The following is a 22815-nucleotide window of genomic DNA, read 5'->3' as shown; positions in this document are numbered from 1 at the left end:
ACGTGGGATGCCACCACAGCGTGGCTTGACGAGCAATGCTAGGTCTGTGCCTGGGATCTGGGCCTGTCAAACCTAGGCGGCCAAAGCGGAGCACGTGAACTTAACCACTCTGCCACCAGGCTGGCCCCTGACTCTGTTTTTGAACTGAGGTGTACATTTATATCTGTTAAAGTTTCTCTTATTCTACTTGGCCATTCTTTTCACTTGTCCTCCCAGCTGGTCAAGCTCTCCCCAGAGCCAGCTCATCCTCCAGGATACTGATCATCTTCCAGATACTGAAGTCCAAATAGCAGCTGGCAGATACAGCAGCTCTTCTGAGAGCCTACCTTAAAGCAACTTCCTTAACGTGCTTACTCTCTGCCCTACTTCTCCCGAGGTCATCTTTTTACAGCACTAGCCTACTGTTGTTGCGAGAAACCATAGCAAATGTCACATCAAGGAAGGCAATTCCTCATATTAGGTCATGTTGATAAGATGATGAGAGAATGTTCTCAACCAAGAAGACTTCTATTTCATGAAGGAACATAAACCCCACCAGGGAAAACCCCTGTGGCTCTCATAGGTAGGGCTGGTCTACCTAAGCTATAGTCCAGAGAAGGAAGGCAACATGCACTTATTCATTCCTGGAGGCTGTGTGAGTAGATGTGCCTCTTTCACATCTTAAAGACTCACAGACACTAAGCTGGAGAAAAGTCCCAACCCTGAAGAACTTCTCCAGAATCCAGGTTGCTGAATCTTCCCTGCTGCCTAGAAAGATTCCAAGTCACCTCTTGACAATGGGAAACTGGATAATTAACCACGGGATCTCAGGTTTGATTCTGGTAGGCAGTGTTTCATTTGCTGTTAATTACTCTTAGCAAAGTAAGGAGAGATCATGTTTGTTAATATTTGTAAAGCTTTTTGAAAGGGAAAGATTCCATGCCAATATTAGGCTTATCAAGGCCAGTTAGTTAAAAAGTCAAACTCTAGAATTATGTATGTATGTTTTATATGTTCTTCTTTGTTTGATATATTTCACCATTTCAGAAAAGGAAAAAATCCAACTCTAGAAATTAATTGGTAAAGAGACAATCTGCAATTGTTCATGTTATCAAGCCACAAGTAATTGGAATTTCAAGCAGTTTTCATTTTCTGTCTTCTCTTCCATCACTTCTAACTACTGCCATACAGCAGTCATTTCTCTTCATCCTTCCTATAGTGCTCACATCAAGATTGCATAAAATCACTGAATGTTTGAGATAAAAGTGACCTTAAAGATCATCTGATCCAGGGCTGTCCACTAGAAATACAATGTGAGCCACATATGAAATTTTTGAATTTTCTAATAGTTACATTGAGAAAGGTAAAAAGAAATAGGTGAATTTAATTTCTAGTAGTATATTTTGTTTAACCCAATATATAAAAAATGTTAATATTGAAAATATTAATGAGCTAATTTGTAGTCTTTTATTTTTCCTAGTCTTTGAAATCTGAAGTGTAATTTATACTTAAACCACATCTCAGTCAGGACTAGCCCCATTTCAAGTGCTCAGTAGCCGCAGGTGGTAGCAGCTACAGCATTGCATGGTGCAGATGGAAACCAGCTCCTTGATTTTACAAGGGAAAATAAGACCCGGATGTCACACGGTGAATTGATTGCAGAACCCAGCTCTCCAGTGCTCAGGCCAGAACTCCTTTACACATCACGTGTGCACAATCCGTTCCTCCTAACACACACCTTTCCCTACTTCATTCTTCCATTTCTGACCCACCCCTGAGCCTGGGACTCCCTGTGTCCCTCCCTCATCGCTTTCCTAGATCTTCATGTCATTATTCCTTCTGGGCTTCTCTCTTTCCTCCTTTGTTTTCTTTGGGTCCCATAGGACTACCCAGGTGCTCCAGGGAAAAAGGTGTCCAGAGCAATCATGTTCCCCTGGAGGGTTGTCTGTTTTGCATTTAGTCAAAGGCCACATGCTTATTTTGGCAGGTTATCCTATGACTTATGTTTTCAACATGCAACGCCCTATATTTAATTCCTTTGTGCTGGTGAAGGAGACAGGGAACCTGGGAATTAGTTTCAGTTCTGCTATTAATTGAGTGACTTTAATCAAATTATTTATCCTTTCTAGACTTTAAGTCATCTGTGTGTGTATGTGTGCGGAGGGGATTAATGAAGTGACTAGATACAAATATGGGGATATTTCTAGCTTTAAAATCCTATGCGCTTTTTATCCCTCTCTTATTTTTTGCTTGAAGAGTTCATTGCCCATGGTGGTGGTTCCACATTTAACTATCTAGCTTTGAACTTCCATCCTCCACCAATCCTGCTGGCAGGCTCCAACTTCTTGCTATCTCTGACATATACTCCTACGCACTAAGTTTTTAAATGAAAAATAAATTACTCAAAAAATAATTTTACTCCTCTTTTCTGCCAGGTCGTCAACTCCACTTTCTTTTCCTTTCACAGTGGAGGAAATGATAGTCAAGGTGGGAAATGGAATTCCCTAATCCCAGATGTCACTATATGTCATCATGCACCTTGCCAACAATTGAGGATGAGCTGACACAGAGTTCTTTGTGTCTGTGTCCCTCTCGGATCCTGAAATATTTCTGCTCCCTCTAAATAAACTTCTCTCCTCTGTCTTCTGAATCTTGAGGATCTGTGGCTTTCATCTCTCTTTTTCCATTAGGATCAAAGAATCTCTGGAAGACACTCAACTCCGGAAAGGGTGTCTGAGCAAAGGATTCAGGAAGAAAATGATTGGTAAATCCAGTGTGCTAATGATGCAACTCTATAGCCAGCATTTTTTAAGCCCTTCCTATGCACCAAGCATTGTATTATTCACTTCACATGTGTTATTTCATGTAAACCTCACAGCATTGCTGTGAGGTAGATATTGTTATTATCCTCATTTTACAGGTGAAGAAATGAGGGTCAGAGAAGTTAAATCACATGTCTGTCTAAGATTACAGGGCTAGAAACTGGTGGAGCTAGACTTGGAGCCCAAGGAGTTTGACTCCACTATCACACTTGAAATCCCTATGCCATGCTGCTAGAGGTGTGAAGGGTCCAGATCTGGGGAATCTGAATGGGCCATTCTAGGCTTAGGGTCCTCTACCCGTGGGGCTGAGATGGTTCTGATCCATCCTGGGGCCAAGGATATATATTGGAGGCATCCCAGGGCCCTAGAGTCCTGCTCAGTTACAGACTAGCAACTCCAAGCTTGGCTAGAGTCCATTTGGTTGGTCTCCAAGGCAATGGGCAGTAGGTTCCAAATTTCCCCCCTTGCCGGTACAGAGATAGAGCCTAGGATAGACAAAAGCAGTCTTAAGAGCTCAAATTAGTCCAAAGCAATGATAGGTTAATTTGCCAAAACTCTCACAATCTAAAAACAGGAAAATGTGTGTCAGGGTGTAATTAAAGAGGCAGGCCCATCTGGAATGGTTTAGTTCTTTTCAGATGGGTATCGTTATAGATGTTAAATTTATTCTTCGTTTCTTTAGAAATCCATTTATTCACTTACTGCCGTCTTTTAGGTGAATTGGTTTGAATGCTCTAGTCCAGAAGTTGGCAAATGTTTTCTGTAAAGGGCTAGGTAGTACTTATTTTAGGCTTTGCAGGCCGTATGGTCTCTGTCACAACTACTCAACACTTCCATTGACTCATGAAAGCAGCCATAAACAATACAGAGATAAGTAGGCATGGCTAAGTTCCAGTACCACTTTATTTATGGACACTGAGGTTCGAATTTCATTCAATTTTCACACGTCATGAAATTTTATTCTTCTTTTGATTATTTCCAACCATTTAAAAATGTGAAAACAAAAACATGTGAAAACCATTCTTAGCTTGTAGGCTGTACTAAACAGGTGGTGATCTGGATTTGGCCATGGGCCTTGATTTGCTGACCCTGCTTGTTGGCGGCTAATGCGCGTCTTGAAGTGCTAACTCACTCTGAAAGTAAGTTAGATACCAACAAGCTTGTACTCATTTAAAACGAGAACAGATAAACGTAAAATAGCCAAAATGGTGACACTCTTTCCTATCCCTCGTCTACTTCTTCTCATACTCAAATTTCTCTTTACTCTTTGCTTGTGTTTTCTTCCTCTAGGCTGTTTGGTTGGGGCTGAATGTCTTCCTGTTTGTGAATGCCTTCCTGTTGTATGAGAAGGCCGACAAGTACTTCTACACAAGAAAAATCCTGGGGGTGAGTACACCGTTGTGGAGTGTGGAACTCTGTTTTTACCTTCTCTCTGACCCTGGCCCCTTTGAGACCCAGTGCCCTGATTTCCTCTTGGCCTAGGGTTGCCAGAAAAAATACAGGATACCCAGTGAAACTTGAATTCCAGAAAGGCGACAAATTCTTCTTTGGGTATAAGTGTATTCCAAATATTGCATGGGACATGGGTATACTAAAAAATTGTTCCTTTTTAAAATCTGAAGTTCAAATTTAGCTGCGCATCCTGTATTTTTGTTCACTAAATCTGACAGCACTATCTGGGGTGTACTCCCCGGACCCAAGAATGAAAACACACAATAAAGAACACTATTAAGCAGTGATTTTCAAACTGGTTTCCACGGAGACTCAGGCGCCCCTGCAGGGTGTGAGGGGAAGGCTAAGTGGGCAGTGCCTCTGCTCCTGCCCCTACTTCAACCAAAGCAGCCTTTACCCATCTTAGGGACTCGTGCTTGTGATTGGAAGAAAGAGTTTGGTTAAAAACAAATGAGCAACTTGAAAATCACCACTGTGGACTGATCTTACAGACAACACCTCTCTATCAAATGAGAGGGATACTTAGCGGGGGGTCTACACAGTGGGTGGTGCTGCAGAACTCAGGGCCTGCACAAAGGTGGGGTCAGGTCAGAGTAGCAAGACGGAGAAGGCTGGGGAAGTGGCAGATCAAGCACAGAGGGGCAAGGGTTGGCGGTGGGTAGGTGACCAGGAAGAAGCATGGAGATGAGAAAATAGTTCTTTACAGGCTCATTAATCTGGCCACTATCTGATTTGAAAAACAAATTTGACTGCTAACTGTAGTCAGTTATTCAGTAACAGGTGTGGGACTTGGTTAAATCATTTTCATCTTGACGGTGCCCTTTTTGGTTAGCTTTCCACACCTGTAGTCAGTTATTCAGTAACAGGTGCAGTATTTGGTTAAATCGCTTTCACCTTGACGGTGCCTTTTTTTTGTTAGGTTTCCACAAAGACCCACCCAATGTACATGTTTAAAGACAGCTTGACCTTTTTAAAAGTCCTTCTTTTCTTTCCATAGTCAAAGGATCCATGTTGAGATCACAACTAATTTGAATGTTCTGTCCATGGCTTATTTCACCCTGCTGTTTTCCATTTTAAATGCTGGTCCTTGATCCTTCTTTGGAAACTATACCTCCAAAGGAAGTGTTAATTTGTTTTAAAAATAGCTTTTTATTAAGAGAATGATGCAATAAATGTGACTAGTTATTAAGAGCTGAACAGCTTTATGACCAAAAAGCAGCAGAAAAATGAATCATGCCGATATCCTGTGGACATTTTATTTTTAAAAATCCTCTCTATTAAAAAAATTAATTGTAAATAATGCTGCTTTCAGTGAGATCAGACGATCTAGAAGTAAAACGTGAAAACGCCCTCCCATCCTACTCCCCAGAGATAACCACACATTGTTAATAGTTTGGTGTGTGTATCTACATAGACACACTGACATACTCACAAATGCACCAGACATACAGGTTTGTTGTTGTTTTTGAGATAGGTACTATTCTTATTCACTTATTTATTTTCTGTATACAGTAAAATTTGCTCTTTTTTGGTGCACTGTTCATGAGTTTTGATAACACATACAGTAGGACACAGAGTTTTTTCGTTTTAACCAAAAGAGATCACATTGTAGATACTGGCTGGAAATTGCTTCTTACACTTAATGTATCTCAGATATCTTTCCATGTGAGTATGTCACTGCGATGTGCTGAAACCAGCTCATACCAACCTGCAATAGCCAGTTGTGTGCATCTCTTTGCAACTCTGCCTTCAGTGGTGTTCAGTGACATCAAGTTGGTATCTTGAAATCTGTCCTGGTGGGAGTATTTATGTCATGTAAATTGGCAAGTGCTGGAAATCAAGACCTCCGCCTTCCCCTGAAGCTGGTTGTTAAACATTTACCACCCCTACACCACTGCATGTGGCCCTCATCCTTTGAAGAGCGTAATAGTCCATGGCGTTGAGGTGCCATAATTTATTGAATCATTCTGTAGAGTATTTCTTGAATTCATGCTTCCTCTAGGAAAATACAAAGAATTATTTGATTTATTATGAAGCAGAGCAAATAAGTAGCAGAGGAAGGAGTTTACATCCATAGTCAATGAGGCATTAATGACAGCAGCAGTTGACTTAGACATCAGTTAGTGTCGCTGTTGAAAAATCAACATAAGTTGAGATATTTCAATGTGCTGCAATGGGGGAAAAAGATTTGCTCTAAAAAGAATTCATCCCATACAGATAGCCCCCACAGAATATGGAGCTGTGACATTGTAGTCCTACATTTTCAACTCACTTGCCAATTTTAGCTTGAAGAAACCTCTGTGACTCAAATAAGCAAGCTGTGGGAGCCAGTGTGGAAATGCAAGATCTTTGAGATGAGCAGAGAAAATTTACTTCAAAATGGAACAGGCTGTCTCTACCCAAACCAGTCGGAGCGTGACTCTGGAGAGAGAGAGAATGCAGGTCATGTGGAAGAACCAGAAATGGAAAGCAGCGGGGCAGCTCTTGCTCACTGCACCGCCTCACATCGTCAGCCATTATGGACGCTAGGCAGATCTTGACCTGGCTTATTAAACCAATGCCATGTTGTCCTGGGGTTAGGTCGTGTGGAAAAATAGTTTTTGTGCCGAAAAGATTGTTAGAAAAAGGCCGAGAAATTGTTAATTCCAAGACATGTTCTTCCTTTTAGCAAGTCACTGACAGGCACACATGAAAGGCTGGCCAGTCAGCCAAGTGCAAAAAAAAAATTGTGTGGCTGCCGCCACTACCTCCGCTACTGCTCCTGCGAGATTGTCACACTCTATAGTCTGCAGGCCCAAGTACGTAGAGCCAACTCAGAGAGCAGTTGTACAGTTGAAGAAAGAAGTCGAACTTACGTGGAGTTGAGCATGTTCCATCCAGCCTATACATACTCAAGCTTGTTTCTGGGCCAAATACTTCTTTGAAGCACTGATTTCTTGTCTCCTTTTCTAGCAGTTTCTACTGCTGAATCAGATTGATCTGGATGTATGCTGCCTCGTTACCCAAGGAAATCAGTTTGAAATTCTGTTCTTGGAAGTTCTCCCTTTTCAGAACTCTACCTAAGTTTAAAATTTTTCCTCTGAGGGATTCACTAATTTTACCTAAACTTTATTCAGTTGTTAAAGACATCTTAACTATAAGCAGTTACATGTTTTATTGTTTTTATTACATGATTATTACATGCTTATAATTGCAACATTAAAAATACAGAAAAGAGAAAAAATAGTCACCGTCTGTAATTATACCTCTAAATTTATATGCTTTATTTAAAATGCAAATAAAAATACATATGATCCTCAAGATTGTTTTACAAATGACAAATAATAAAATCATAATTGAGCATATTAAGCAAAAATAATTCTTACAAAGTAGTACATCCATAGAATGTATTTGTTAACATGGAATCATTAAATCCTGTTCACTTTCATATTGATAAATGTATAGTCAAACATTTCCAATCCGTCACAGGAATTTCTTAATTCAATATTAAGTTCAGTGAATTTTCTGTGGTTTGCAAACAGAGAGCCTGGACTGACTGTGCTAGCTACTGAGAGGGAGGGGAGGAAGTGCAGCCTGCCCATTTCCGGGTCTTGGACAAGTGGACTGGGCCTGTGCTTAGCTGCTAGATGGTGAGATGCAGCAGCTGATGATCTCTTCTCTTCTCTGCTCTAGTCGGCACTGGCCTGGGCCCGAGCCTCTGCTCGCTGCCTGAATTTTAACAGCATGCTGATCCTGATTCCTGTGTGTCGAAATCTGCTGTCCTTCCTGAGGGGCACGTGCTCAGTGAGTTCCAACCACTCGTGGGTCAACTATCACAATAAAGACAAGGGGCCCTGCCTCCTCAGGAGGACAGCCCAGCACCAAGCCCTGAGGAATGGAAGCCAGAGGTCTCCTTTGGCAGCCAAGGGGATGGGCAAGTGTGAGTGGCATTGGCACGCTCTGTGTAAGACATGTTGGTTATGGGTTAGTGAATTTCATAAAGCTCCCTGGAGACACCTAACCTTGATCACTTTACATTGTAGTTTTGCAGGAGCACCCTGAGAAAGCAACTGGATCACAACCTCACCTTCCACAAGCTGGTGGCATATATGATCTGCCTACACACAGGTAACTGAGGCAAACCACAAAACTGCAGGCTCCTGGGCCTTCAGAGTCTAGTTTCATTCATCCATGCATATAGACATTCAAAAAATATTTATTGAATAATTGGCACTATTTGCCAGGCACTGTTCTAGGCCTATTTTCATGGAACTTACATTATATTCCTTTGGGAACAGAGTGAATATATAAAAGATCTTAGAGCTCTCTGCAATCAAGGTTCATTGGGCACCTTCTGTGGACTCAGCATTCTGCTAGACACTATATATAGGATTCTCCTTTTCTGGGGAAGGCTGCTTGCCATGATGTTCCCGAGACACCTTTCACATTCTTTTGCATCTTTCCCATTTAGCTATTCACATCATTGCACACCTGTTTAACTTTGAACGATACAGCAATAGCCGAAAGGCCACAGATGGATCTATTGCTTCCGTTCTTTCCAGCTTGTATAATGATAAGAAAGAGGAGAATTATTGGCTAAATCCCTTCCACTCCCAAGACATGGTGAGTTTACTCAATGGCCAAGCATCTGGGATCTGAGCATGAGCAAGAAGGGCATGGTATCCTTGGTGGACGTGGTATCAGGCTGAAATTTCTCCTTTCACAGACAGTGGAGTATGTGACATTCACCACCATTGCTGGTCTAACTGGAGTGATCATCACAATAGCTCTGGTTCTCATGGTGACTTCAGCTATGGAGTTTATCCGGAGGAGTTATTTTGAGGTCTTCTGGTATACACACCATTTATTTGTCATCTACTTCATCGGCTTAGGGCTTCACGGCATTGGGTAAGGTCCTCAAACCCCATCCTCGTGCCCCAGCTCCTGACCTTGCATAGTTTTTTGCCTCAAACCGTCCTTCTTTGTCTGTCTCAGTGGAATTGTTCGGGGCCAAACACAAGAGAGCATGCATGAGAGTGATCCTCGTAAGTGTGAAGAGTCTTTCCAGACGTGGAATGATCATCACCCCAGCTGCAAGAATCCCCGATTTGAAGGGCACGCCCCTGAGGTAAGAACCCTATGGACAGGGATAGACTCTTGTTAGGAGCTGTTATTGTTGTTGCTGTTATTATTACCGTTATTAGCTCAGCCCTGGGCTAGGTCCTATGGAGAATACAGCCACAAGGTTCCTTCCTTGGAGCTCCAAGGAGCTCAAATGTCACTGGCAACAGCCTAGGGAATTATCATTAGCAGGAGATCCTGAAAAGGAAGGACTAATGGTTATTGTATGTTGTGAGACCCTTTCCAAAGCTGAGAGTGCCAGCCCACATTATTGATGGTGTTTACCATGTGCCAGGTTTGCTGCATAATATGGATTCTCTCATTTATACATAGCAATAAACCATGACAAAAAAGGTACTTTTTTGTCTTCATTTTGAGAGAAAAGGACTAGGATTCAGAGAGATGAAAAAAACTGTCAAGCTCTCACTGTATGTCACTAGTGGAACTGGAATTCAAGCCCAGGCCTTTCAGATTCCAAAGATTGTGCTCTTGACCCCTGTACTGTCCCAAAACTTTGCTGTGAAATCCTAGTCAATTTAGTGGGGGAAGAAACGCATTCTTTTTTCCAACTTTATTTAGGGGTAATTGACAAATAAAATTGTATATATTTAAAGTATACAATGTGATAATGATATATGTATACTTCGTAAAATGATTATCACAATGAGGTTGATTAACACCTCCTTCACCTCACAGAGTTACCATTTTTTTTGTGTGGTGAAAATGTTTAAGATCTACTCTCTTAGCAACTTTCAAGTGTGCTACACTGTATTATTAACTATAGTCACCATACTGTGCATTAGATCCCTAGAGCTTACTCATCTTATGACTGAAGGCTTGTACCTTTTGACCGGCATCTCCCCATTTCCCCCACTCCAGCCCCTGGTTAACCACTTTCCTACTCTCTGTTTCTGTGAGTTCAACTTTGTTTTTGAAACACTCTTGAAGTCAGCCATCTTTGGTGTTATAAGAACATGCTTGGAAATTATTTTTAGTAGTGGATGATCAAGAAACTGGGTTCCAGGCAAACTTGAGGTGTGCCTCAGGGTAATTATCGTGGATATTATGGTTATGGGTTCCTCATAAAATATGTTAGATTGAGGAATAAATTGAAGGGAAAGGTTGACTTGTGGTGCGTCAATGTGCTCTGAGGATGGTTAAAGTCTTTCAATCACATGCAGAATCAAGAGCAACAGCTCATACCTCATCTAGAAAGAGAAAAATATCTTTAAAAAATCCCCTAAAGTTGGCATTTCAAACTTAGTGGGAAAAAAGATAGATTATTCACTAATTCTTTTAGAATAATAAAATAGCCATCTAAGAAAAAAAAGCTGTTTCTTTATTCCACACTTTACACTAAAATATGGATCAAGGATGAGTGGATCAAGGAGGAGAACAGATTGGTGGCTACCAGAGGGGAAGAGGGTGGGGGGAGGGTGAAAGGGGTAAAGGGGCACATAGGTACGGTGACAGATGGAAACTAGACTTTTGGTGGTGAACATGATGCAGTCTATCCAGAAACTGAACTGTAATGATATACGCCTGAAAATCGCACAATGTTCTAAACCAATGTGACCTCAATAAAATTTAAAAAAAGAAAGAAAGAAATCATAAAAGCACCCTAAGACCACATGGGAAATTTTTTTTCTAATACTGGAATATTATTGAAAATAACCTCTAAATAAGAAAAGGAAAGATAATAAATTTGAATAAATATAAATATCCAACTTTATTATCTATCTATAAATTTTTATGGCAAAAAATCCATCATAAATAAAGACAGGTGACAAATTACTAAGTAGGAAAAGCATTTACAACTCACAGACCATGAACTAATTTCCGAATATGTAAATAACTCCTATAAATCAATAAGAAAAAGCCTAACAACCTGATAAAAATATGTAGAGGATATGAACAGAAATGAAGATATATGTTAATCTTAAATATATGCAATTACACTTAATGTTATTCATAATAGAAGAAATGCAAAATAAAACTACATTAAGATACTTTTGTTTTAACCTAACAGATTAGCAAAGATAAAAATATTTACTCGTGTGCTAGGTTGGCAATGCTCTCATGCATTACTGGTGAGAGCGTCAACGTATGCAACTGCTTGTAAGGGTAATTTGGTAGTATTTATCAAACTTTAAAATTCTACTTCCAGTAATTTATTCTAAAAAATATATTTTCATATGTGTTAAATTTTGTATTAGGTTATTCACTGCTTGATAGAACAAAAGGTTGGAAAGAAGTGCCCATCAGTAGGGACTAGTTAAATTATAGGACTTTCCTACAATGGAATATTCTGCAGTCATTTAAAAGAAAGAGGAATCTCTTATATGTACTCATATGGACCGGTCTCTAAGAGGTTAAATGAAAAAAAGGCAGGGCAGTGTGTATAGTCTGCTACCATTTTCACTTAATGCAATATTATCACTTAAATGCATGTTCTCCAGAAGGATTCACAGAACAGTAACATTGACTGCCCCTGGCAGCAGGGGGACAGGGATGGAAGGGAGATTTACTTTTCATTGTATACCCTTTTGTTCTTTTGAATTGTGCGCCGTGTACATGTATTAGCTACTTAAAAAATAATTTTAAAGGACATGCCTGGCATATGTTAACAGCACATTTCATTCCTAAAGTCAGAGGAACTTATAAGCTATATCCAAAGACTTGCTATATTATTTGACCAGTAGACGAGAGGCCCTTAAGGGCAGGAAGCTATAAAGCTTGATCAGCCCCTTACTAGCTAAGGCTGTTTTACCCTGTTTTACCTTGCACTTCAACTTTTGTCTTGTTCCCATCTATTACCTGAGATTAGGTATATTTGGCCTATTTGAAGGACTACTTACAACTCAGAGGTTGCTTTGATTGGTCACACAATAAATACCCCAGTTTTGCAATCTGTTTGAGTGTATTGATTTGTTTCTTCCATAAACATTAAAAAAATACTCTCTCCATATTCTCCCCACTTAAGAATTATAGAAATAATACATGTTTATTGTAGAAAGTTTGGGAAACACAGAGAAATGTTTAAAAGAAAGTGAAAATTTCACAGAATTCTACCACCCAGAGGTAATAATTTTTTCCCCTTGATCTATGTCATGGATGCTTTCCTCTGTTATCAAATATTCTTCTGAAACATTTGTTCTCAAAACCTGTATGGTATACCATTTTTGTCATTGTTTTCTACATGGTCATTTTTTAAATTTTATTGATGTCATATTGGCTTATAACATTGTGTAAATTTCAGGTGTACATCATTATATTTCAGTTTCTGTATAGACTGCATCGTGTTCACCACCAATAGTCTAGTTTTTCTCCATCATCATCATACATATGTGCCTCTTTACCCCTTTCACCCTACCCCTACCCCCTTCCCCTCTGGTAACCTCCAGTCTGTTCTTACCCATGTGTTTGTTTATCTTCCACATATGAGTGGAATCGTGTGGTGTTTTTCTTTCTCTGTCTGATTTATTTTGCTTAGCATAATATCCTCTAGGTCCATCCATGTTGTTGCAAATGGCCCGATTTTGTCTTTTCCATGGCTGAGGAGTATTCCATTGTATAAATATACCACATCTTCTTTATCCAGTCATCAATTGACAGGCACTTGGGTTGCTTCCACGTCTTAGCTATTGTGAATAATGCCACAATGAACATAGGGGTGCATAAATCTCTTTGAATTGTTGATTTCATGTTCTTTGGATAGCTACCCAGTAGTGGGATAGCTGGGTAATATGGTATTTCTATTTTTGATTTTTTGAGAAATCTCTTTACTATTTTCCGTAATGGCTTCACCAGTTTGCATTCCCATAAGCAGTATATGAGAATTCCCTTTTCTCCACATCCTGTCCAACACTTATTTCTTGTCTTGTTAATTATAGCCATTCTGACAGGGGTGAGGTGATATCTCATTGTAGTTTTTTGTTTTTTTGGTGAGGAAGATTGGCCCTAACACCTTTTGCCAATCTTCCTCTTTTTGCTTGAGGAAGATTGGCCCTGAGCTAACATCTGTGCCCTTCTTCCTCTGTTTTGTCTGTGGGTCACTGCCACAGCATGGCTCTGATGAGTGGTGTAGGTCTGCATCCAGGATCTGAACCCACAAACCCAAGCTGCTGAAGTGGAGCACACAAACTTAACCACTATACCACTGGGCTGGCCCCTCTCATTGTAGTTTTCATTTGCATTTCCCAAATAATTAGTGTTGCTGAACATCTTTTCATGTGCCTGTTGGCCATCTGTATATCTTCTTTGGAAAAATGTCTGTTCACCTCCTCTGCCCATTTTTTGATTGAGTTGCTCATTTTTTTGTTGTTGAGTTGTATGAATTCTTTATATATTTTGGAAATTAATCCCTTGTCAGATATGCAATTTGCAAATATTTTCTCCCAGTTGGTGGGTTGTCTTTTCGTTTTGTTGATGATTTGGTCTCTTCAATAAATGGTGTTAGGAAAACTGGACAGCCACGTGCAAAAGATTGAAAGCAGACCATCATCTTATACCATACACAAAAATTAATTCAAAATGGGTTAAAGACTTGAATTAAGATCTGAAACCATAAAACCCTTAGAAGAAAATATAGCCAGTACACTCTTTGATATTGGTCTTAGCAGTATCTTTTTGAATACCATGTCTACTCAGGCAAGGGAAACAAAAGAAAAAAATAAACAAATGGGACTATATCAGATTAAAAAGCCCCTTCATGGCAAAGGAAACCACCCACATGGTCATTTTTATTGACCTTGAGGGCATTGTGGTAGGTGAAATGTCAGACAGACAAACAAAAACACCATATAATCTCACTTATATGTGCAATCTACTAATAAAAAAAAAAAAACAAGTTCATAGATACAGAACAGATTGGTGGTTTCCAGAGGCAAGGGGTGGGGAGAGTGGGCGAAATGGGTGAAAGAGGTCAAAAGGTACAAACTTCCAGTTGTAAAATAAATGATTCATGAGGATGTAATACACAGCATGGTGACTACAGTTAATATTGTATTGTATATTTGAAAGTTGCTAAGAGAGTAGATCTTAAAAGTTCTCATCACAAGAAAAAAATTTTTTTGTGACTATGTATGGTGACAGATGTTAACTAAACTTATTGTGGTGATCATTTCACAATACATACAAATATTGAATCATTATCTTGTACACTTTAATATAATGTTATATGTCAATTATATCTCAAAACCAAACAATAAATAAAAATTAAAATTAAAAAAAGACAGTTGATGTGGGCAACAAAAAAAATCTATATGGTATACTGGTTTTTTTTCATTTTTTTCTTAGTAAATAATGTGGCCATTACTATACTCTTATACTTTGTACATACCTTAATTATTACTTTATGCTCCATTTCCTAGAAGTAAAATTCCTGTGTCAAAGAGAAGGAATGCTTTCAAGGCTGTTGGGATATATTGCCAAATTGCTCTCTGGGAAGATGCTACTAATTTGCACTTCCACCAGCTACACATGTGAATATGTCCAATTCTTTGCATCCCAGTCAATGGGCGGCATTATTGTTTAAAGCTGTTTTCCAACTTGAGAGGCTAAAATGCTCTTTTGTTTTGCTTTCTTCATTGTATGTTCTTGGATCCTTTGTGAAAGATTGCTATTTTGTTTTAATATTCATTTCTCTGATTACTTCTGAGGCAGGTTTTTTTCCCACGTTGTTATTAGCCATTTCTTAAATATATATTTTTTCATGTCTTCTGAGTTCAGCTGGGAATTTTTTCCAAATAAGAAGTAACATCAAATTGTAAAATGCCCACTCTCAAGTTTACTAGCCCCATTTCTGCACCTTTCCTCCCCAGAGGTATCCAAGGAGGTTATTTGCCAGAAACAGCATAAGAAACCTCATTGCACATATTCTGATGTATCATGCCCGAGCAATTGTACAAGACAACACATGACTTCGCATTGCTAGCATATACATTTTTAGTAGCTCCTGTGCATATGGAAGCAACCTGCTACCTTTGAGAACTCAGGGATAGGAAGTCTGCTTTTTAAAAAAATGTGTACAAGATAAAAAGTATATTACTATGTTAAGTGTTTTGAGTGCTTGAGAAAAGAGGTGATGGATAACTACCAAGTTTTATATATTGTTGTTACCAATAGTGTCAGCTGCGTGCTTTCCCTTTTTTGATTGTTTTGTTTTTAATCATCTGCTTCTATTTCACATTTACCTTCTCTGTTGGTTTTTCAGATTGGACAAGTTGTTCTGGAAAACAGTCTTGGATTCCTAAAATTATTTTATATATAATTTAAGAATGTATATCAGATATGTATATAATTACCATGTATTTTATTTCTGTGCTTTTCTTTTGCTTCCTGGTGAGAACTGTAAAATTTCAGCAAATGATCTGCTTTATGAGTAACAGATTAGCAAACAAAACCATTGTAGTTTATTCCTTTCCATTTCCATCCTCAAAATTTGGTGAAATTAGTGGCTTAATAATGATAAGCACCAGAGAACTAAATAAACTTTTTATTGAATGAAGGATTGAACTGCTACACAAGTAAATCCTAAACGAGAGATTAATGTGTAACTCCATTCTTTACTCTCTGTGCAGTCTTGGAAGTGGATCCTTGCACCACTCATTCTTTATTTATTTGAAAGGATCATTCTCCGAGGTTATCGCTCCCTGCAGAAGGTTGAGATTATCAAGGTAAAGAATACGTACTTTCCCCTTGCTGGGATAAGACTTCCGTTCTTCCTGATTATAGAAATCAGTGGCCATGTTGTCACCCTGAAGGGAATAAAAAAGAACTTGGAGGCCACATACTTCAGTTCCGCCAGCGCCGGCCAGAACTATGGGAAAGAGGGATTTGGCAGAAATCATCGAGCATGGGTCTATGTAAGAGGCTGCAAACAGGTGGCCTGCGCCAGGTCTAGCTCACAGGCATATTTGGCCCACACTCTGATTGTTTAGAAAGTCGAATTGATTGCTAACATTTAAAAATCTGGATGGCGGCTTTCACATTAAAAAATGGCATTTCTGGCTTCTCTTGAAGAATCAGGCAACCTGATAATGCGGGGTCACGGTTCCGTAGTGCAACCGTTGTCTGGACTAAGTAACTGCTGCCCCCTTTAGAAAGGATTCGTGCTTGCAGTTCACCACTGTCACCAGCCCTCCAGCTTTACTCATTTACTTTATCTGCCTGCCCCTGTCGCCGTTTGGATTTGCCTCCATTGGTCTCTGTGCTTCATTCATAGGTTGTCATGCACCCATCCAAAGTTTTGGAATTGCAGTTGACCAAGCGTGGCTTCAGCATGGAAGTGGGACAGTATATTTTTGTTAAGTGCCCCTCAATCTCTTACCTGGAGTGGCATCCCTTTACCCTGACTTCTGCTCCAGAGGAAGACTTCTTCTCCATTCATATCCGAGCAGCAGGGGACTGGACAGAAAATCTCATAAGGGCTTTTGAACAACAGCATTCGCCATTTCCCAGGTAGGTCCTTGAGAGCAGCAGAGTCCCAGACCGGGAGGCAGACAGGCAGAAAAGAGAAAACAATTCCTCGTTGAACCTTAAGTCTGGTACAATAGAATATGATTAAAATAAGTTGGCAGAAGTCAACTGTGGGAACAGCTATGTATCTGGAAGGATGTTTGAGGTTGGGGTGCAGGTGAGACTTCACTTGCCCATTGTCTTCTGTCTTCTGCCAGGATTCAGGTGGATGGTCCCTTTGGCACCGTCAGTGAGGATGTTTTCCAGTATGAAGTGGCTATGTTGGTTGGAGCAGGAATTGGGGTCACTCCTTTTGCTTCCATTTTGAAGTCCATCTGGTACAAATTCCGGCAGGATGATCGCAAGCTCAAAACACAAACGGTACTCTCCCGCATACCACTTTTCATCTGCTCTGGGCCTACCAGGTCCATTGCTTTCAGGGCCTAAGCTCTTTACAATGGATAAGAGAATAACCACCACCACCCCCCACCCCCTGGAGTTATGAGAGTGAGTGATCACTTCTCTCTGCCGAGGTGTCTGCTTCTACAGATTTATCACAAGAACAGGGTCTTCATTTTCAATTTGGAGTTTAAAATCACCTTGAACCAAAGATCATGTTGGAGGTTTCTTTCCATAAGGGAAGTTGTCAGGACTCTGGACACTCATGCTGCTTAAGGTCTGCGGCTCTGTAGAGGTGATTTTTCAGGTCACCCTTAGACTTCATCAACAAATGTAGAGCATATAAACATAATCACGTCACCACAGCGCACATCGTAAGGGGCACTTAATAATGTTACGTTCTCTCTTGCTGATTCCAGATCTATTTCTACTGGATCTGCAGGGAGACAGGTGCCTTTGCCTGGTTCAATGACCTATTGGCTTCCCTGGAACAGGAGATGGAGGAATTAGGCAAAGTGGGTTTTCTAAACTACCGTCTCTTCCTTACCGGATGGAACAGCAACATCGTGAGTCCAAACAACAGGCTAATTCCCACGTTAGATGCAAGATGAATTTTGGACCAAAGATAGAGCATGCTGATTGGAAATAATTTCTTATGATTTTCTACCTGCCCTCACCCTCACACCCAAGTTTAAAAGTGGCTGAAGGGAGAGACAGCTATAGAACTGCTTTTTCTAATTTCTTATTTCTCTGACTCCAGGCTGGTCACGCAGCATTAAACTTTGACAAGGCCACTGACATCCTGACAGGTCTGAAGCAGAAAACCTTCTTTGGGAGACCTATGTGGGACAATGAGTTTTCTGCAATAGCCACTGCCCATCCCAAGTAAGTGTATGCTCCTCTAGTTAGTTGAGTTTGCAGAGTTAGGGTTTAGGAAATGTCTTACAGCACCTTGAACACTCTTGGGAAAAGATCTCTGGGGCAGAAAAGTTCTCTGGGGCAGAAACTTTTTGCACCAGCTTAGATTCTTGCTTAAAACTGAGGAAATTTCATCTAGGGTTTTAGCCAAATAAGGGTCATGATATTGTAATTGATGAGAAGATATTTGATGCCCCAGCAAGCCCTCATTCAAACAGTGAGGCAAGGAGACTCAGTTTCAATCTGTATTACCAAACACACTAGAGAACTGGAACAATTCAAATGCGTTGGTTTTGGCCTTAATGACCTCTACTTAAAGTAACAAGGGTTTGGAGTGTATCACCTAATTAACTGATGACCTGACCTAGGTCTTTCTGGAGGGGTTTTGAAGCATGCTGGAGCATAGAGGAAAACCTGGTGCCAGGAAATCAGCCATCCCGTTGGGAAGGAGGTTAAGCTGATCGTGTTAGAGAAATTCCTGGAACAAGTTACCAGGTGAAGATCAATTCATTTCCACAAACATTATTTGTTACCTTCCATAAGCTCAGCACTCACTATTCTAGAAGCTTTGGAGGATGAAAGAGAAATAGCATATGGTTCTCGCCATCAAGGAGCACACATTTTAATAAGAGATGCATACCATCAATTCAAAGCAGAACGATGCACTCCATGAAACAGGTACATGGACATCAAGGGAAGGAAAGTCTATGCCCTCGTGGGGTGATCAGGAAAGGCTTCACGAGGGCAGTGGTGAGAACACGTGGTGACTCAGATTCAGATGATTCTAGATTCTAATGGTAGTTCTGACACTTTCTAGTTCTGGGACCTTGAGCCAGAAACCCCCCTGATCTTCAGATTTCTCATCTGTAAAATATGGTTTATGTTGGTAGGTGCCTGCTCTACTCACTTGCAGGATTGTCATGAATATTAAGCAAGACAATATATAAAAATGCTCTGTGAACTGTAAAGCAGCATATAAGCAAAAGAGACAATGTTAATTATTGTGTCAAGTTGACCATAGTAGAAGTTGTGAGAATGGATGAGGTTGCCAGGAGAGAGAGAGTGGCAGAGGACAGAGTATTAAGGAATGCTTACATTACGTGGGAAGGGAGAAAGGTGAACCAGGGACAAGCAGGAGAACGTGGAGACGCGGCGTCACAGAAGCCAAAGAAGGCACTATTAGAGAAGTGTGGTTAACAGCGTTGAAGGAGTGGCAGGTCCAGGAAATGTTTATTTAGCGTAAGGGCAATCTAAGCATTTTTATAGACTGAACAGGAGCCAGTAGATAGGAATAAAGTAAATATACAAAAGGGGACAGAGGGCTAGGATAGCCATAATAAAAAACAGGCAATAAGAGCTGGCAAGGAATTGGAGAAATTGTAGGAGGGTTCCTCCTACATTGTTTGTTGGAATGTAAAACATTGCAACACTTTGGGATAAGCGGCAATTCCCGCAAAATAGTAAATGTAGAGTTACCACATCACACAGCAATTTCACTCCTTATTCCCAAGAGAAATGAAAACATATGTCCACACAAAAACTTGTACGTGAATGTACGTAGTGTAGCCAGAAAGTGGAAACAACCCATGTCCATTAACAGATGAATGGATAAACAAAATGTGGTCTATCCACGCAATGGAACATTCCTCAGCTGTAAAAAGGAATGAAGTGCTGATACTTGCTACGGCATGGATGGACCTTGAAAACAGTATGTTAATTGCAGGAAACCAGACACAAAAGGCCACATATCATATGATTCCACTTAGACGAAATGTTCAGAATAGGCAAATCTGGAGACAGAAGGTCAATTTGATTGTCTAGGGCTGCGGGTGCAGTTGGGAGGAGATAGGAAGTGACTGCTAACGTGTATGGGGTTTCTTTTGGGGATGGTGAACATGTTCTCAGATTCGATAGCGGTGATGGTTGAACAACGTTGTGACTATACTAAAAAGCACTAACTGCACACTTTAAAAGGGTGTATGTTATGATCTGTGAATTCTATCTCAATTAAGTAAAAAAGAGGGAAGCGGAAGGTATGAAAGAAGGAAGGAAAGGGTGAGACCCAGAGCATAGTTAGAAAGATTATCCTTGGCAAGAGAGACCACCGCCTCTTCAGTGTGAGAAATTTTGAAGCAGGGATAAGTGCATAATGGATGGCTTTAATGGCACCTAACACGTACTCATTTGCTTTGTGCCAAGGATTTTTCTAATTGCTTCATCTGTTTTTTGTTTAAACCTCAGAACAACCCTATGAGGTGGGTACTGTTTTTATCTCCATTTTACAGGTGGGAAAACTGAAACAGAGAGGTTAAGAAACTTGCCTGAGGCGGCATCCCACATGCCACAACTAGAAGGACCCACAACTAAAAATACACAACTGTGTACCGGGAGGCTTTGGGGAGAAAAAGGAAAAATAAAATCTTTAAAAAAAAAAAAAAAACAAAGAAACTTGCCTGAAGTCACACAGCTGGGACAAGTGTCAGAGCTGGGATCTGAACCCAGATAGCCTGGCTCGAGTCTAGCACTGAACTACCACACTGTACTACACCTCCTGAGTGTCTGTTCTCAATAGCATAGGAAAGGCTGAGTGCTGAGTGATAAGGGCTGGGGGCACATTTGGGGCTTGCAAGCAGAAAAGGTAAGAAAACTACCCTGAGGAATGTGAGAGGGCGTCAACAGGGGATTTTTGTGCAAGCTTGCTGGGAGTAGCAGAGGCCTAGCAGAGGCCCTTTCTCCCTTCCCACCAAGCACATCAGCAGCCTCGCTGAATTCTTGCCCTCACTATTGTTCTATTCTTGCAGGTCTGCGGTGGGAGTTTTCCTATGTGGTCCTAAGAAAATGGCAAAGAGCCTGAGCAAACGCTGTCGCCAACACTCCAGTCTGGATCCTAGGAAGGTTCAATTCTACTTCAACAAAGAAAACTTCTGAATTATAGGAATAAGGACGGTAATCTGCATAGTCTCTCCTTTGTATCTTCAACAACTTACTTGGTCTGATCAGGTTTGGGCAGCTGCCACTGAGGGATAATAATGTGCCTCTCAAGCCTTGAGTCCCTGGCATTCTTTTTGAATTGGATTCAACTTTGTCGTCACCGAGCTTTCACGAACCTGAGAACACCAGGAGTCACGATAATCCAAAGCCCATGGATCCTTTCTTGGGAAAATAACTGTAAATCCTTTTGGAATGCCATGACCGCAGCAAGGCCTGCTAGTAGAGGAGGTTGACAGACAATTTAAGCCGAGGTGATTTTGTTGATTCTAAATGTTACCATCTCCTGGACCTGGGGTCATAATCTCCCCTCCCACCCACAAAGAAGATTTCTAAGCAGGATGATTTTTTTAAAATAAAAATTTATTGAAGAATTAACGACACAACATAATAAGCATAAATAATAAAATAACGAACATAAGATTACCAAGAACCCCATCCCTATGTAACACTATGTACACTCTATTATGTTCAACATGGTCTTATCCAGTGTGAACAGCAAATTATGCTTTACTCACGTTTCCTTGTCAAAAAATGAAGGATTTTCTTCTTTGCTTAACAAATGAGTCTTTTGTTACTTTATCTGGACTCTCCATTTGGGAAAGAAAATCTTGCAAATATGTTAATCATAATTGAAATTGTATTAGAAATGAAACCTATATTGTCATTAGCTTGCATTGTTCTGTTGAAAATTGTGAAAACGTGAAATCCATCTTAGGATGACTTATTTAGTCAACAGGGGCTCTTTATCACCATTTTTATTAAGGGGGTTTATTAATGCCTAGGTTTAAAAAAAGATAATTTAGAATTTTGATAACATTTCTTGGGCTCCTCCCTATTCACTAAAGAATCATTCACCTAATGACATAAACAAAATGCCTTTTCTTTCTCCTATCAAAATGCTTTTATTTCTCCCATCCAGCTGGCTCTGGGATGTTAGTAGTCACAGTGAATCAGGAGGAGGAAAGAGGACCGGGGCCCTTAAGAGAAGGAGAAAACTCACACTTCATTGTGCCCAAAGACAATTCGACTCATCAATTTATAACAATGTTTCTACTGAATTAGCATTATAGCACCTATTTCTCTACTACGAAGTGACCAAGAATGAATAAATGGTTGTTTCTAATTATCCAGAAACATATATGACTTGAAGGATTAGTAAGATCGATTTTTTTCAGTCACTAGTTTAACAAGGTAAAGGCAGGTCACGAACTCACGGCAGCTAATTGTGTTTCACTTACTAATTGGACATCGGTAAAAAATACTAATGAGTTTCCATAGGAATAGATTGGGATACCCTGCTGTTGCCAATTTTCCAGATTTTAGCTACCTAAATTAAATTTAATAAGGTTTTAGGAAAATGCACAATGGAACCTTGACAGTATGGTTCCTATTAGACAACTGCTGACCAAATGATAATTTGATCTTCGACGACTTTGATTTGGAATCTTAGTGTTCCTTGAAACTTATGATAAGTTCCTAATGAGAAAGGTTTCACTCTTGGTCTCAATGTCTAAATGTATTGACACTTCAAGATATGGCTGACTGCTGCTAAAATCAACATATCGCGGGCTAGAATATTCATGGAAGCAAGCAAAAAAGGTAATGATAATAATAAATCCTATACATGATCAACATCCATGCCTGAACTGGGGATGAGCAGGATACCCAGAAAGCTCCTCAGCTGTTTTGAGCATGT

The 22815-nt window shown here is 40.1% G+C and overlaps 1 protein-coding gene across 2 annotated transcripts; it reads left to right on the top strand.

Moving 5' to 3' along the window:
• The first annotated feature begins 701 nt into the window (after positions 1-701).
• On the top strand, positions 702-22268 carry NOX1 (NADPH oxidase 1). 2 transcript variants are annotated; one of them, XM_070605212.1, is made up of 13 exons: positions 702-821; positions 4092-4187; positions 7926-8036; positions 8276-8360; positions 8704-8855; positions 8959-9140; positions 9228-9360; positions 15935-16030; positions 16579-16814; positions 17030-17192; positions 17630-17776; positions 17971-18095; positions 20930-22268. In XM_070605212.1, the coding sequence occupies exons 1-13, from the start codon at positions 777-779 to the stop codon at positions 21054-21056; spliced, it is 1698 nt and encodes a 565-aa protein (XP_070461313.1). In that variant the 5' UTR covers positions 702-776; the 3' UTR covers positions 21057-22268. The 2 variants fall into 2 exon arrangements, with proteins under 2 accessions (XP_070461313.1, XP_070461314.1); XM_070605213.1 differs by lacking the exon at positions 702-821 and adding an exon at positions 3701-3940.
• The last annotated feature ends 547 nt before the right edge of the window (positions 22269-22815 follow it).

This window comes from Equus przewalskii, chromosome X, assembly GCF_037783145.1.
Source record: "Equus przewalskii isolate Varuska chromosome X, EquPr2, whole genome shotgun sequence".
NCBI lineage: Eukaryota > Metazoa > Chordata > Mammalia > Perissodactyla > Equidae > Equus > Equus przewalskii.
The sequence above is the reverse complement of the archived record's forward strand: the minus strand, read 5'-3'. Positions and strand labels throughout refer to the sequence as shown.